The following is a 13,954-nucleotide window of genomic DNA, read 5'->3' on the forward strand; positions in this document are numbered from 1 at the left end:
TCTAAAAACACAGGAACATACACACTGATACAGACTCACATTAGTGCTGCAGAGTAGCACAGTACAATCTGGTAATCATTTATACAGTATTAGACTCTGTAACACTAATATTGGAAAAGTATTTAATGTGCACTAATAGACTCTAAAACATTTTACAGTGAGATGCGAGCACACTCATCAATCACAGACTGTGCAATAACCTTGTTTTTTTAGATTATAACACCATATCACATCTTTTTACATGATTTTCTCTAGGTAACACTTATATTTCTTGCATGGACGCTTGCAGAATTAGTGCTGTTGGCTGATTGAGTCCCATTCTCAGGAGAAAATATAATATACACAATTCTCTTTAACTGTGTAAGTGAATAGTATATCCTTAAACCTAGCTATTAATTAAGAATAAATAGACAACTGTCCTATTTGGCAGTTTTATGCTTGAGTTTGAATATCTGCAAAACATGTTCACACATATGACACTTAATGTGATAATTGACTGTTTTAGTTGATAAATGTAGCAATATGTTAAAACAAATATTTCTCTACAAAGTTGCAGAAAATACCATAATTAATTTTCTGTGCATCATTTGTTCACTTATTTTCCCTTCAATTGTGGAAAAATACACACACACATACATGCATGGCCTCAATAATACTTAATAATGGTGATATCTATTCTGTCTATTGTGATGTTTATTGTGTTGATTTGTATGTTTGTTCAAATATATATAACAATGAACAGTACATGAGCCAGACCAATATCAGACCAATATCAGAGCAATGCTTCAATAACTGTAAGTCCATGCACACAGTGTGCACAGACTGCAGTAGATAAAGAAAAAAGTATATATTTCCCAAACTATGATTCATTACATTTTTTTGTCTTCAAAATAGTTTGAATGATTTGTCTTGCTATTATATTATCATTATGTCAGTGGCAATTAAGGATTTAATGAGACTTTATTGTCATTCACATCACATGGTGCATGAGGTGGAATAAATTTTTTTTGTATTCTCACAGTTCAGTTCCACCCAAAAAGCAATTGTTAAAATACAATAAATATAAAAGTAAAATAAAATAGAATAAATATAAAATAAGAAGTGCAAGTTTGCTATAACAGCATGGATGATTATAAATGAAGAGCACTAACATGTTAAATGGTCTTAAAATGACAATAATATTGATTATCACAATAATTTATTCTACAAAATATTACCCAAAAAATAGTGTTATACTAATAGGCTTATATACACACACACACACACACACACACACACACACACACACACACACTTACCCTGCTGTACAAGTTCGTTCAGTAGTCCGCTCCACTCTTCTCTGAACAGGTTGGCTCCGGTCAGACTGCCGTCTCCACCGATCACACACAGGTTGGTGATGCCGCGCTGCACCAGGTTGTGAGCCGCCTTCAGACGTCCCTCATGTGTGCGAAACTCTTTGCATCGTGCACTTCCGATCACTGTTCCACCCTGGTGTAGGAAGCAATTTAAAACATTAAAAAAAAGTCTTAAAGCAACACTACACATAGGGTTGGACGATATGGCCTTAATTTTATATCCCAATATGTATTGTAATTTCAGCCGATACTATATAATTCTGGTATCGGTATGAACAGTATAAAGCCACTGCCCGTGGTCTATGAAATCACACACTGACAGAGCTGAGCGATATGGATGTTATATCATGATATATAAAGATATTTTCACCATACACAGTATTTATTGCCGTGTCAGATTCTTAATGTATAGTACAGTCATTTTCATAAATAAAGAAATCCATAGCATGATAATAGTCAATTTAGTATTTGTATTATTTGTATTTACTGTGACGTTTAAGGGTAATTTTTGTGTAATTGATTTACTTTACAGTTCATATGTATCCACTAAATGTTCTGCACTTTTGACAATATTTTGGTAGATTCGTTTTTGCTACATTATATTTTTATGATACATTATTTGCATTTTTATTAGTTTATACAATATCAAAATCTTTGTTTCTACTGGGTGTTTAAAACTGTTATACTTAAATGTGAATGTAAATAAACTTGGTTCAGATACATCAGCTCACAGATGCCTTGTGTTGATCGACATCACCCTAGGAGTGATGAGGGGACAGAGGGCCATCAACCCACCCAGAGAGAGCAAAGCCAGTTGTGCTCTCTCAGGGCTCCGGCAGCTGACGGCATGCTACATGACCAGGATTTGAACCAGCGATCTTCTGATCATAGTGGACACCTCAGCACCCTCAAACCAAAATACTTACACGACTACTACTACTAATTACCGTCGGCACTTTAAATATACAGTAAATTAATCCATCTACTGGCTGCCTTCTGAAAAATCTGCTTCTATTGTTCTGTCTTAACCTTACAAAAATGGTTACCAGGACAACCAGTTACCCCCATAGTTTTGAACAGAGCAGCTGTAGGTCAGGTTTTCATTGTGTGTGTGTGTGTGTGTGTGTGTACTTCTGGCTCAGAGGGCCACAAGCTTCTCATGACGCTCACCACTTGCAGCATGCTGGAGACACTCTCCCATGTGGCCTCCTTTATGTTATCACCCCCATCCACCATACCCTGATATCCCTGTGGGTCAGTACGTACACAAACACATACATATCAGAATTAAGCTTAATTGTTCAAGTACATGATCAGAAATAAACATCAGCAAAAATGCTGAACATTTTGTATTTAACAAAACACTAACATTAGAATAATTACAAATATCATACATGCAAAAGGTAATGATTTTACAATACTGTCTTCATTAAAACATCCTTAAAGCTTTACTCGTGGGAGTCTTTTATTATTTCTCCATCCAACACCATTGTTTATAGTTACCACCAACATCAAAACCCTGTATAAATATCGAACAATTTTCTGTTTAAATATAAAACTTTTCTAGGGATGCATGATGATATAGGAATTTTTTTTTAATCATTAGCATCATGCGTATTTATTACTGACGTATTTATTGTATGCCGGAACAGGACCAAGCAATGCTGGCTACCTTAGATTTCTTTTTTTGAGCTAGATTTGATTTCTTATTAAAAAATTCTAAAACGTTATACTGGGTGTCTTATCTCACTGTAAGTTATAAATATGTAATACAATTTTTTTCTTTCCTCTTTTTTAAAACCTAATTTATATCCAATACAAACTATAAGACTTTTGGACTTTTTGCTGTTTCCCTGTATTCCTATACTCGCTATGTTTGATGTATTGAGCATGATTAAAATAAAATACAAATAGAATGCAATCCATATTGCAGTTGCTGTAGTCTTGCACTAGGCCACAAGATAATGTAGTTTCTGATGGCATTAGAGACTTCAGTCACAGCTGCAGCTCCTCATTGATGCCTGGTTTCCCAAAAGCATCTTAGACAGTATGATGCTCAATTGTCAATCTAAGGATTAGCTTCGTGCTAAGAAGTTACTGACACCACTAACTGGATATCCCTCTTGCAAGTCCACCACTCAGCCTTCAGCCAAATCCTTGGATTCTCTCAGCTGGTGTTCCAGAGCCTTTTATATGTGAATTATTCCAAAAAGTAAAGTATATTTCATCATCAGAAAAATGATGTGCGGAACATTACAGAGGCAATCAAATAATGATGCTGAAAACGCTAATGAGTCCATCTCAAATCTATATTTGATATTTTAAAATATTTTTTACCAGTAAATACAGTACAATTTAGAATAGTATTATGTACAAAAGACACAACACTCACAAAGCCACAAAATCAGATTATACAATATACCAACATCTACATAAATGTGGTGGAAATACTAATCAAAAGACAGTCTCTGGCCTCCATGCTGTGTATTTATGGAGGAACATGCATGCGTGATTGAGCTTTAACGCCTTTAGGCTGTTATATAAGCACGAGTGAAGACCCCCATGTACACACACGCAGCCACTGCACTGCTGGATCAGCACCGATTAGCCACACAGCTCCAAATAATCCATTTACTGCAATAAGGCTCAGATTGCTTAGCAGGATGCTTCTCTAGGAGTGGCTTTGTGGAGCAAAATGAACAATGCTATTGAAACAATAGCAAAATACAATTGGGGCTGAGTCATTTTGTCAATATCGATATATTCTAAATAATTTTATATCAGATATAAATAAATAATCAGATCATATTGTGCCTGCTATGCTGGTTACCACCTGACTGCAATTTAGTTCCATGAATAACACTTATAATGTACAATTATTATTATAATTATGATGCATAAATATGCCTGTCACGATAATTACATTATTAATAACCTCATTTATTTTTTGCTACCTTTGATATCACCCATTATGGTTCTTAGGCAGAACAGTCCAGTAATGTGAATTAGCCAGTATGGCAACTTTGTGTAAAATTTGAGCAATCATTTTTATTTTGTTTATTTATTTTTATTTTGTTTATTAATAGTATCAGTATGTCAGAATGAACATACTTATTCATTATAAATTCATATTTCTGGTGCTCTTTATAAGGGAAATGCAGAAAAAACACTGAACTGAAGGTGTGTATAAACTTTTGACTGGTACTGTGTTAAATTAAGGGATTTTAATCATAGCACAGATCTCTACACACAATTAATTGTATACACACTGCGCCTGTATAATACATTTTTATTAACTACATAGTGAAACAAAATGTGTACCTACAAGACTGAAGAAAGCATTTTAATACAAGTGAACCGTTTTAATGAAGTATATATAATTATATAACAGACACTTACTCAGCTACTATGCCTCGGATATCTGCTGACTCTTGTGTAGTCCACTAAACAATACACAAGGCCTCTCTGTGCTGTAAAACTTTATTATTATTATGTGCTGCACAGTCAGTGTCTACAGTCCACACACAGTCTAGACTTCCTTATTTGTGCAGCAGCAGATAAAACTGGATGATTACTATGTGTGTCAGCTTATAGGGGATCTCATCGGGTTCAAGTCTTGTTCATATCTGTAATCACAGCAGATTAAAAAATAATAATAATAATAACTTACCTCATGAATAAAGTAAACTTTGGCTCCAACATAGATTCCCATTCGGACTACAGCCCGTACCGCTGCATTCATACCTGCACACACAAAACAAGAACAAGAACACGTTTTATTGCATGAAGGAAAGACGTGTTGTCTAAAGCTCTAAATCTTTGTCCTTATACATTTTTGTCCCTAATTTTTTCCCCCAGTTTACTAATTCCAGTTTCCACCTTTATTATGGCAGTGTAATACCATGATAATAGCAGTATTGTGGAGTATTGTTATGTATTATGTATCTTTAAAGGTATTTTTTTTATAATCGCTTATATTTTTAGTTTTTTGCCTGTAAAGAAAAACAATAAAAACATACATTTTCGATACGATACAATCAAAATATATATTATTGATATATTGTCACAGCCCTACTTAACATTCTGCATTTTAGTTATAGTACATTGTTTTTTATTATTTTTTTATGTATTTTGTTACATAATTATAATTTTATTCTAAACATTGCTGAGTAGCATCACAGAGCTAATGCTGGGAGGAAAGCGCAGCGACTCGGTTCCGATATATCAGCTCACAGACGCAGCCTTGTGCTGATCGACATCACCCTTTGGAGTGATGAGGGGAAAGAGCACTATCTACCCACCCAAGCAAGGCCAATTGTGCTCTCTCAGGGCTCCGGCAGCCCGTGGTAAGCTACATGAACAGGATTTGAACTGGCGATCTCCTGATCATAATGGCAGCTCTTAGCCTGCTGGATCACTTGGAGCCCCTGGTGCACTAGTTTAATCCTGAAGTTAATTTTAAAATTAAATCATGTTTTGCTGTATTGCCCAACCAAATAAAAAAAAAAGAAAAAGGTCCACCACACATTTTCAAACCATGTCAACAGACATCTAAACAATGTTTCTTCACAGCAGAAGAACATCTTTTAACAGCTGAGGAAGCTGTTTAGACAGCTGAACATGCTTGCAGGAGAGCACTAACCGCCTGTACTGTAACACCACTGAACACGAGGGTGTCAAACCTTATCTGCAAAGAGCCGGTGTGCCTTCAGGTTATCATTCTAAACAACCAGCCAGCAGCACACCTAATTCTACTTGTTTAATCAGTTGTTCTTTAAACAGCTGATCATGTGTTTCTACTTGGCAGGAATGAAAACCTGTAGCCACAACGGCCCTCTGTAGTTTGCTTTGACACCCCTGCTGTAACAGATGCCTGCACTGACCAGGATCCACAATACAGAGTCAACATTTAGACAGCTGCATCCCTCAAGAGCTCTCCTAAGTGTGGTTTTAATGTTTTGTATTGGAACTATAGATATTAATAGATATTGGGTGATACAGACTGCGCTTGATCTTTGAGACACATTAGCTTTGCGGCTACAACTCCCTCATAGTTTTAGTAAAAAAAATTAAAATATTAAGATCATCCTTTATAACAATTGTATAGCAGTACAAAGAAGAGCTAGCCTCTGCATTTAAACTAGAAGTGGGCAATATAAATATTTTTTGGGGTTGTGATCATTTTTATTCTTGTATCGACTATATACTTTGTAAAGCATCAAATATATCATCACTGCTTAAAAAACAACGTCCCCAAAATACATTTTAGTACAAAGATGAAGTAATTAGTACAATCTGTTCTGGTTTTTAAGAATCTAGTAGTGGTTTTTAAAAATCTAAAAAGAATTATGTTCAGCGATATGCACAACGTGGAACGTGATAAATTAAAACCATTTTTTTTTAGCTTTAGCCCTATGCGGACGGGATAAGTTTCTCAGGGGGTCCTGGGGAAATTTTCTCTTTTATTTTATTCCCGTTCGGAATGACCATGTATGTGTTTTTCTCAGACGTCCTCTAAAAAAAAAAATTACAGGCTGAATTATCTACTGTTTTTTGCTGAACTCTGTGGTCCTCCGGTAATTTTAGTCCCGTCCGGACGCACATCTCGGAGTTTTGCACCTCGTGCTTAATAAATTAACTACGCAAAAACACAACAGCGAGTGGAAATGGAGGAGCTACTGAACCCAATGTCACTGTGGAACTCTACCTCACTCTACCTCCAGTCTTGTTATGTCACGTGAGCACAGTCTGCACTGTGTTGATCTCACTGTGTTTTAGCACACAAATGCAAATAAAAATGCCAGACCAAAGCTCTACTAACATGCAGCCATGTTGTATGAATACAGTATATGTCCTTATGTTACTGTGACAGCTAAAACACTGAATTCAGAGGGCGATAAGAGGTCAAATCATAGCACCATGCCAGTTAACTGTATGTGTTGCTAAAGCACCACTTGTGCCAAACCTTAGAAAGCAGCTCACACTTGTACTGCATTATAAAATTTAGTCATTAAAGCTCAAGGTGTGAAGCTCAAAAATGTTTAGGGCTAAAAACACATGTAGGTTTAATGTGTAGGTGTATGTGCAGTGTGTTACACAAATGAAAGTCATCTTCTGATGGCTAAAGTTTTTAAAAACAGTATGTAAGATAGAGAGAGAGAAAGAGTGTGTGTGTGTGTGTTTTCCTTTCAGTTCCCTGTTCCTCGTGCCTTGTTTGGTAAAGCCCAGAGAAGCAGGCTCCTCCTTTATCACGAGTCTGTCATCCTGAGGCTTTTGAGGAAGTTAATAGCTGGTTTAGCTGAGAAGCTGTGGAGGGCAGTGTAGGATAAAACAGCAGTCTTGCCCTCGCTCTTAAACTGCAGCACTCAGTCTTTAACAGCGTCTCCAGCAGGGTGGCATAAACAGCACTGTTAAACGCCTGCCTTTATATCGTTAGCCAAGCTGCCCAAACACTGAAACTGTAGATGATGTGTAATGTTGTTGCTAGGCAACACGCTACGAAAGAGTAAACTACTCAAGACTAAACATAAGGACTAAACATTAGGACCAGCAAAGGCTGGCTCAGGCGTGTTCTACTCATCAGAGCCTGCAGCTCCAGGATGAGCTCTGTATAGAGAAATATATCAGCCTGAGCCAGCTGTGTGAGTCAATACGGATTTGCATGCATTAAAATTCCCTTTTACAGCTTTACAGAACAGAAGAGGGGGCTGTTGAATTGTAACAACTGTTAAAAAAACACTAAAAAAGCTGTTTTAATGGGCAAAAAGGTGACTGGCAGGTTTAAAAGTATGGAGACAACTTCTCATTCAATATATAAACTCAAAAACAAGAGTATTAATGGAGAAGTTTGTCCACTTGTCTGTAGTAATAATCTTTGTACACGGAGCAGCATGACGACTCACATCTCACATCATCTGATGCAATTTACTGAGTCACTGAAATACACTGTAATTTTCTATTTACTTTATACTCATATGTTGCCATTTCTCTTAAGTGCATCGAGATATACATTTTCCCTGGAGCAAGCCCTGGAGGAGAGACTATTAGCATGAATAAAAATTAGAATGAATTTTATTTTACTTGTGTTTTTATTTTTAATTATGTCTGTTTGTTTAGAATATTTTATTATTGTATTATTATCAACATTTCTGAAAATTCTACATTATTAAAGGTAAAATCATCATGTTATTATATTATCGTTATATCAGTGTGACAAAATTGCTCTTTAAATGACAATAATATTACTGTGACAGTTTTAGAAAATATTAGCTATGAATCTATGAGACTCCACCATAACATTCTTAATGTCTGTCTCTGAAAAAGTCTGTAGGTTTCTGCCAATGTTTCACTACATGAGTAAAAGAGCAGTTCAGTTTCCTCTTTGTTGAAACAGGACAATTACTCATTTCCTCCTTCAGTCAAACGTGTAATAACTACTACTACTACTTTCTTTACAAAAGCAGCTAAACATCTTTGAACTCATTTTCTTTAGTCTTTAATGCACAAATATCCTCGTCATATGATTCCTCCCAAAGGAATTCCCATTTTTATTATCACAATGTGTTTAGTCACGTGGAACTTTTCAGTGTGTTAATTGGCTGGTTCAAATGTCAGTCCTTAGACTGCGTCTCCATGAGTTGTGAGGCTTGAGTCACGTAAACCAGCTCATAAAACAGCTGTTTCTGTTTAAATTGAGTTTAATTTGAAGCTGTGAGTGAAGGAAAAAAATGCCTTAACTGGTACACTGTGGTGTAACTACACACACACACCGGCTCATTTTGGAGGTGGCCGGTCAGGTCAGGTCAGGTCAGGTCATATATATATATATATATATATATATATATATATATATATATATATATATATATATATAAATGCTGCATACTTGTTTGTCCAAAAAAAAAAAAAAAAATTAAAAGGTATACATTGTGTCTACACAATGCTTAATAATATACTAACTATATAGTCATTACTTAAAAGAAAATCTCTACATATGGTTTAATACTAGGGGTGGACGATATGGTTCTAAAATTACATCACAATATTTCATAGTATTTTTGGGATAACAATATAAAAAAATATATTATTGTGTATGATAAGATATGGCACCCCCTATTTAATACACCTTATTCAGAGAAAGTTCCTAATTAGGTTTTATAGTGGAATAACATAAACATACGGTAACATATGGTATAGGCAATATAGACCATGGATCCATATATTTGTGTACACTCCTATTAATGAATGCATCCAGCTACAATAAACAGCACTTATTGCTGACATAAATGTGCAATTGTACACACACAGCTTATATAGCTGCTGTAAAGAAGTATAGTGACAATAGACTAGGACTACTGGCACCATGTCTACTGAATGAGCAGGTGTCCCAATACTTCGGGTCATACAGTGTATCTTTGTTTTACTGTTGAGTTCAGCTGTTAGCTAGCCTTTAGCCAATAGCTGCATTGTGGTGTTCTGAGGTTAATAAAGACTGGAGTGAACTATAGCCAAAATCCACATATCATATTAAACCACAGAACCTAATAATCTAACAAGCACAGTAACATCTATCCATTATCAAACATCAGCCATTCATTCAGCTGAGAAAACAGTTAGCATCACCAGTTAGCTGTTAGCCATCATCGCAAATTGCGATTTGGGCCTCTTAATAAAATTCCCAGGGTAGATAATATAAATGAATAGATGTATATAAAAAATCAATGAAAATAATAAAGACCATTTTTCTTTGTTTAGATTATTTTTTTTCGACTTTACTAAATAAATGTTGGTATTAAAAATATTAAAAATGGTCTAATATCTAATTCGGATTATATTTGTATATCATTTAAGGCATGTTAAGCAGCGCTCGTATTTCAGATATTAATGTAGAAATGTACTTGAGTGTCTCCTATAATTGTTTTGTAATGTTAAGGTGAATTAAGGAGTAGCTATAATAAATTGATTTAGAGTTATACAGTAAGATATATACAGTTTTTTCAGCATCTGTTACTGTCTGATGTTTATTATATGGAGCTTCAAAGTCTATGCCAGTTATTTACTCATTAATTGAATTCTCAGCTAGAAATCTTTAGAATTGAACAGTTTAAAATATGTACTTTGATGATGAATGCAATTGAATGAGATTTTATTTTTGTAAATGTTAAAATTCTAAATATGACAAAACAAAAACGATAAAAACAAAAACTGAATTTTATAGGACCCGAACTGCAGTAAGGGTGAATTTGATGATTGAGATTCAGCTATAAGAGCACTTGTGAGGTCAGGATGTTGAATGAGCAACACCCCAGCTCATCCTCAATTCCCCAACTCAATATCTAAGCCAAAAGATCTATAGTATTGATTACAGATCTCCTAATCCCCCTTCTCTATCATTGAAGCCCACCATCCACCCTTGATTTATATTCCCAAATGACCGAACATCCCCCGAATACACCCTGAAAACACCCCCCAGCCCTTCAAGTAACCTCTAGCCAGCTGTGTGTGTGTGTTTGTGTCTGTGTTCCCACTCAGCCTCATAACATAACACTCTTCTTACACAGCACAGGGTCCACGTTTCAGCTAACTCTCCTCATCCACTGCTGGATGAGTTTGACTCACTGCAAATTCCCTCACTGCAGGGTGATCCACCGTGACGTAACGCTGGGTTTCCACTGACGTCACTCACCACAGGTCTCTGATGTGGTCAGGTAGGGAGGGGGGGTTAAATCTCACTATGGCTCATCCCGCTACCCTCCACCATTGGGGCCGTGACTACTGGCACTCACACACACTCGCACTCTCTCACTCACACATGCACGCACGACTGTGCACGCACGCCAAGCTCAGGTCTAGTGCTGCTGCCTGCCTGCACACTGCGCATGCACACAGACAGCAGCAGCAGCGAGACAGCACTGAGAGCTTCCTGGTTGCTGCTCTAGTACTTCTACTGACAGATAAAGGAAAATAAACACAAAAATGAAGCAAGATAAGCTTAAGCTGGTGGGCTGATGGGCTGAAGGACCTGTGTTTGGGGTCACCTCTTAATATATACAAACACACAAGTGAGGCAGAGAGGCATGCGTGTTAGTCACATGGAGGAGAAAAATAAATAAATAAATTGAGCAGACTCCGCATTGCAGGGTCTCTGAAGAGAGAAAGATGGTGATGGTGGGTTTTTAAACCTATTTAAAGCTAATATTAATAAGACAAGATAAGATATGAACAGACCCTCACCCCCCAATCAATCTGTAAAAAGGAGAAAGGGGGGGTTGGTATGCATCATCATCATCAGCCACCATGAAAAGGGCCTACAAGCAAAAGCTTCACAGGATGGATGTACTCCCAATCCAACTCCCACCATAAAACACATTATTTAGTATATATGGTCCCAAATAGATACCTGGCTCATGCCAGATGCAATATATGCTAAATACGCCTAATAGGAAGATTACATAATTTAAAAAAATAGGAAAGATTAGGTTAAATTAGGTTTATCTTTACAGCAAGAGAACCAACTGCTTGGATCTACTATTTTGGCACTAATGATATACGATAATATAATAGGAATTAAGTGGTTTGTTTTCACAGCAAAACGTTATTTTTATCTGGTGCCAATTGAGATGCCTGACTCACACCAAAAGCAATAGGTTGTAATGCTTAGAAAAGGAACATGACCATCAAAAAATGATTAAAAATGAGGCGGTTTGATTAAAAAGTATGCCTTTTTTCTCTACACAGCTTGGGTCTACTATTATGTAAAAAAAAAAAAACATTCTATGTGGTAACAAGTGGGATACCTGGCTCATGCCAGATGCAATATAGGTTGTAACACAGATAATGGGAAGATGACATCTTCAAAAAATAAGTTATGTTTCTTTAAATAAATACTGCAGAGCCTGGATCAATTATTCTGGCTCTTATTACAAAAGTACCCATTTTAATTGGTCCATAGTGGGATTGCTACCTACCTGCCTTATGACTGACACATTACATTGGATGTAGTACAACTAACAGGAAGATGAGATCCACAAAAAATATTAAAATGAGGTGTTTCGTATTTTTAGTAAAAGCCTCACAGCCTAAATCTACTATTAAAAGTTATATCTCTATTCAAAAATATACTATACCCATTCTATGTGGTACCAATTGTGATGTCTGACTCATGCCAGGTGCAATAGGCTGTAATACTTGGTATAGAAAGATGACATCATCAAAAAATTAGTTAATTTGTCCTTTTAAGCTATTTATTTTAATGTATGACTATTTTACACCATATATACTGGTGTTAAATGATGTTTTTCAGTGATGGCCCAAAGCTGGAGGCTCACATTTCCACCCACCATCCTTTCGCCCTCTAGGAGCAGAGGCAATGTCACTGAGCACGTTCACACACTCACACACACACTCTCTTATATACACAAACACACATATATGTACATATGTACACGAAGATTAAGGCGGCTTTTTTACACGCATTCCCATTTCCACCTTAAACAATCCATCATCCCCCTCCGCGCACCTTAAATCCGCGGCACTATTTAACGCGGAAGGAAACCCAACTCCGGCCGGACCACACTTTACCTTGAGCATCTCCTCCGCTGGTCAGCACGGCGATGGCTTTCCCGGCTCCGGTCAGGTTCTCGAAAAACTTCTTGTTGTCCGGCCGCGCCATGTTCACACACACTCTCACCCGCACACACTCTCAGACTGAGCCTCAGGGCCGGTATTAGCGCTGAGCCGCGGGCAGCAGGGGAGAGAAACACACACACGGGCGCGCGCAGTGAAGTCGTGCCGGTAAAGAGGGACTCCGTCCGCCCCCTTTTCCTGTCTGCTGTATCCGTGCGCGCTCCGGCACGTCCTCCACACCCCGCCTGCCGGAACGCATCAATCTGACTGACAGCTCCAGCCGGCCAATGGCAGGGCAAATCACGTAGGCGTACGCATTTTTTGGACCAATGGGAGCCGCGGTAAGGAAGACAGTGTGGGCGGAGCTAGGAGTACCAGTGTGTGAAGAAGGCATATTGGCCTATAGACTGTAGGCCCCTGCTGTAGGGTTTTAATGCTGCAGGTAAAAAGACTTGTGAGAAAAGTAATAAAAAAATATATAAAATAAGAATAAAAATAAAATAATAAATAAATTAAACATAGAAATAATTTGAAAAAGTCAAGTCAAGTATTGTTTTTATTGTCAATACTGTATAAATACAGGTCATGCTGAGAAGTAAAATTTCATTACTCTCTTATTTATAAATAATATAAGAATGAAATAGACACAAAACAAGGTCACAGATATGTACATAAATAAGACAAGAGACACAAGACAATGGGGCAACATAAAGACAATAATGAATTATAACGTAATTACAAATAAAATGCCATATACAAATGGCAGAAAAAAAAAACATAAATGTAGTATGTGTAAGTGTCTGTAACAGCATATTAATTTGTATATTGTATATTTTGTATATTACATACACTTCCTGACCATCAAAAAAAAGTTCACACATCTCTAATATTTCATTGGACCACCTTTAGCTTTGATTGTGGCCCACATTCACTGTGGCATTGTTTCAATAAGCTTTTGCAATGTTACAAGATTT

At 36.7% G+C, this 13,954-nt stretch overlaps 1 protein-coding gene across 5 annotated transcripts in view; it reads right to left on the bottom strand.

Annotated features, from left to right (window-relative positions):
• Nucleotides 1–13,199, bottom strand: part of pfkpa (phosphofructokinase, platelet a) — a 54,736-nt gene extending 41,537 nt beyond the window's left edge. For 3 of the 5 annotated variants that reach the window (XM_049480335.1, XM_049480337.1, XM_049480336.1), the window contains exons 1-4: nt 12,936–13,199; nt 5,026–5,099; nt 2,526–2,603; nt 1,299–1,488 (exon numbers count right to left, since the gene is read on the bottom strand). In XM_049480335.1, coding sequence (XP_049336292.1) covers nt 1,299–1,488; nt 2,526–2,603; nt 5,026–5,099; nt 12,936–13,026 — 433 coding nt within the window. In that variant the 5' untranslated portion in view covers nt 13,027–13,199. The remainder of the gene's footprint in view (nt 1–1,298; nt 1,489–2,525; nt 2,604–5,025; nt 5,100–12,935) is intronic. The other 2 variants (XM_049480333.1, XM_049480334.1) reach the window with 1 other exon arrangement.
• Nucleotides 13,200–13,954: the final 755 nt, after the last annotated feature.

This window comes from Astyanax mexicanus, chromosome 6, assembly GCF_023375975.1.
Source record: "Astyanax mexicanus isolate ESR-SI-001 chromosome 6, AstMex3_surface, whole genome shotgun sequence".
NCBI lineage: Eukaryota > Metazoa > Chordata > Actinopteri > Characiformes > Acestrorhamphidae > Astyanax > Astyanax mexicanus.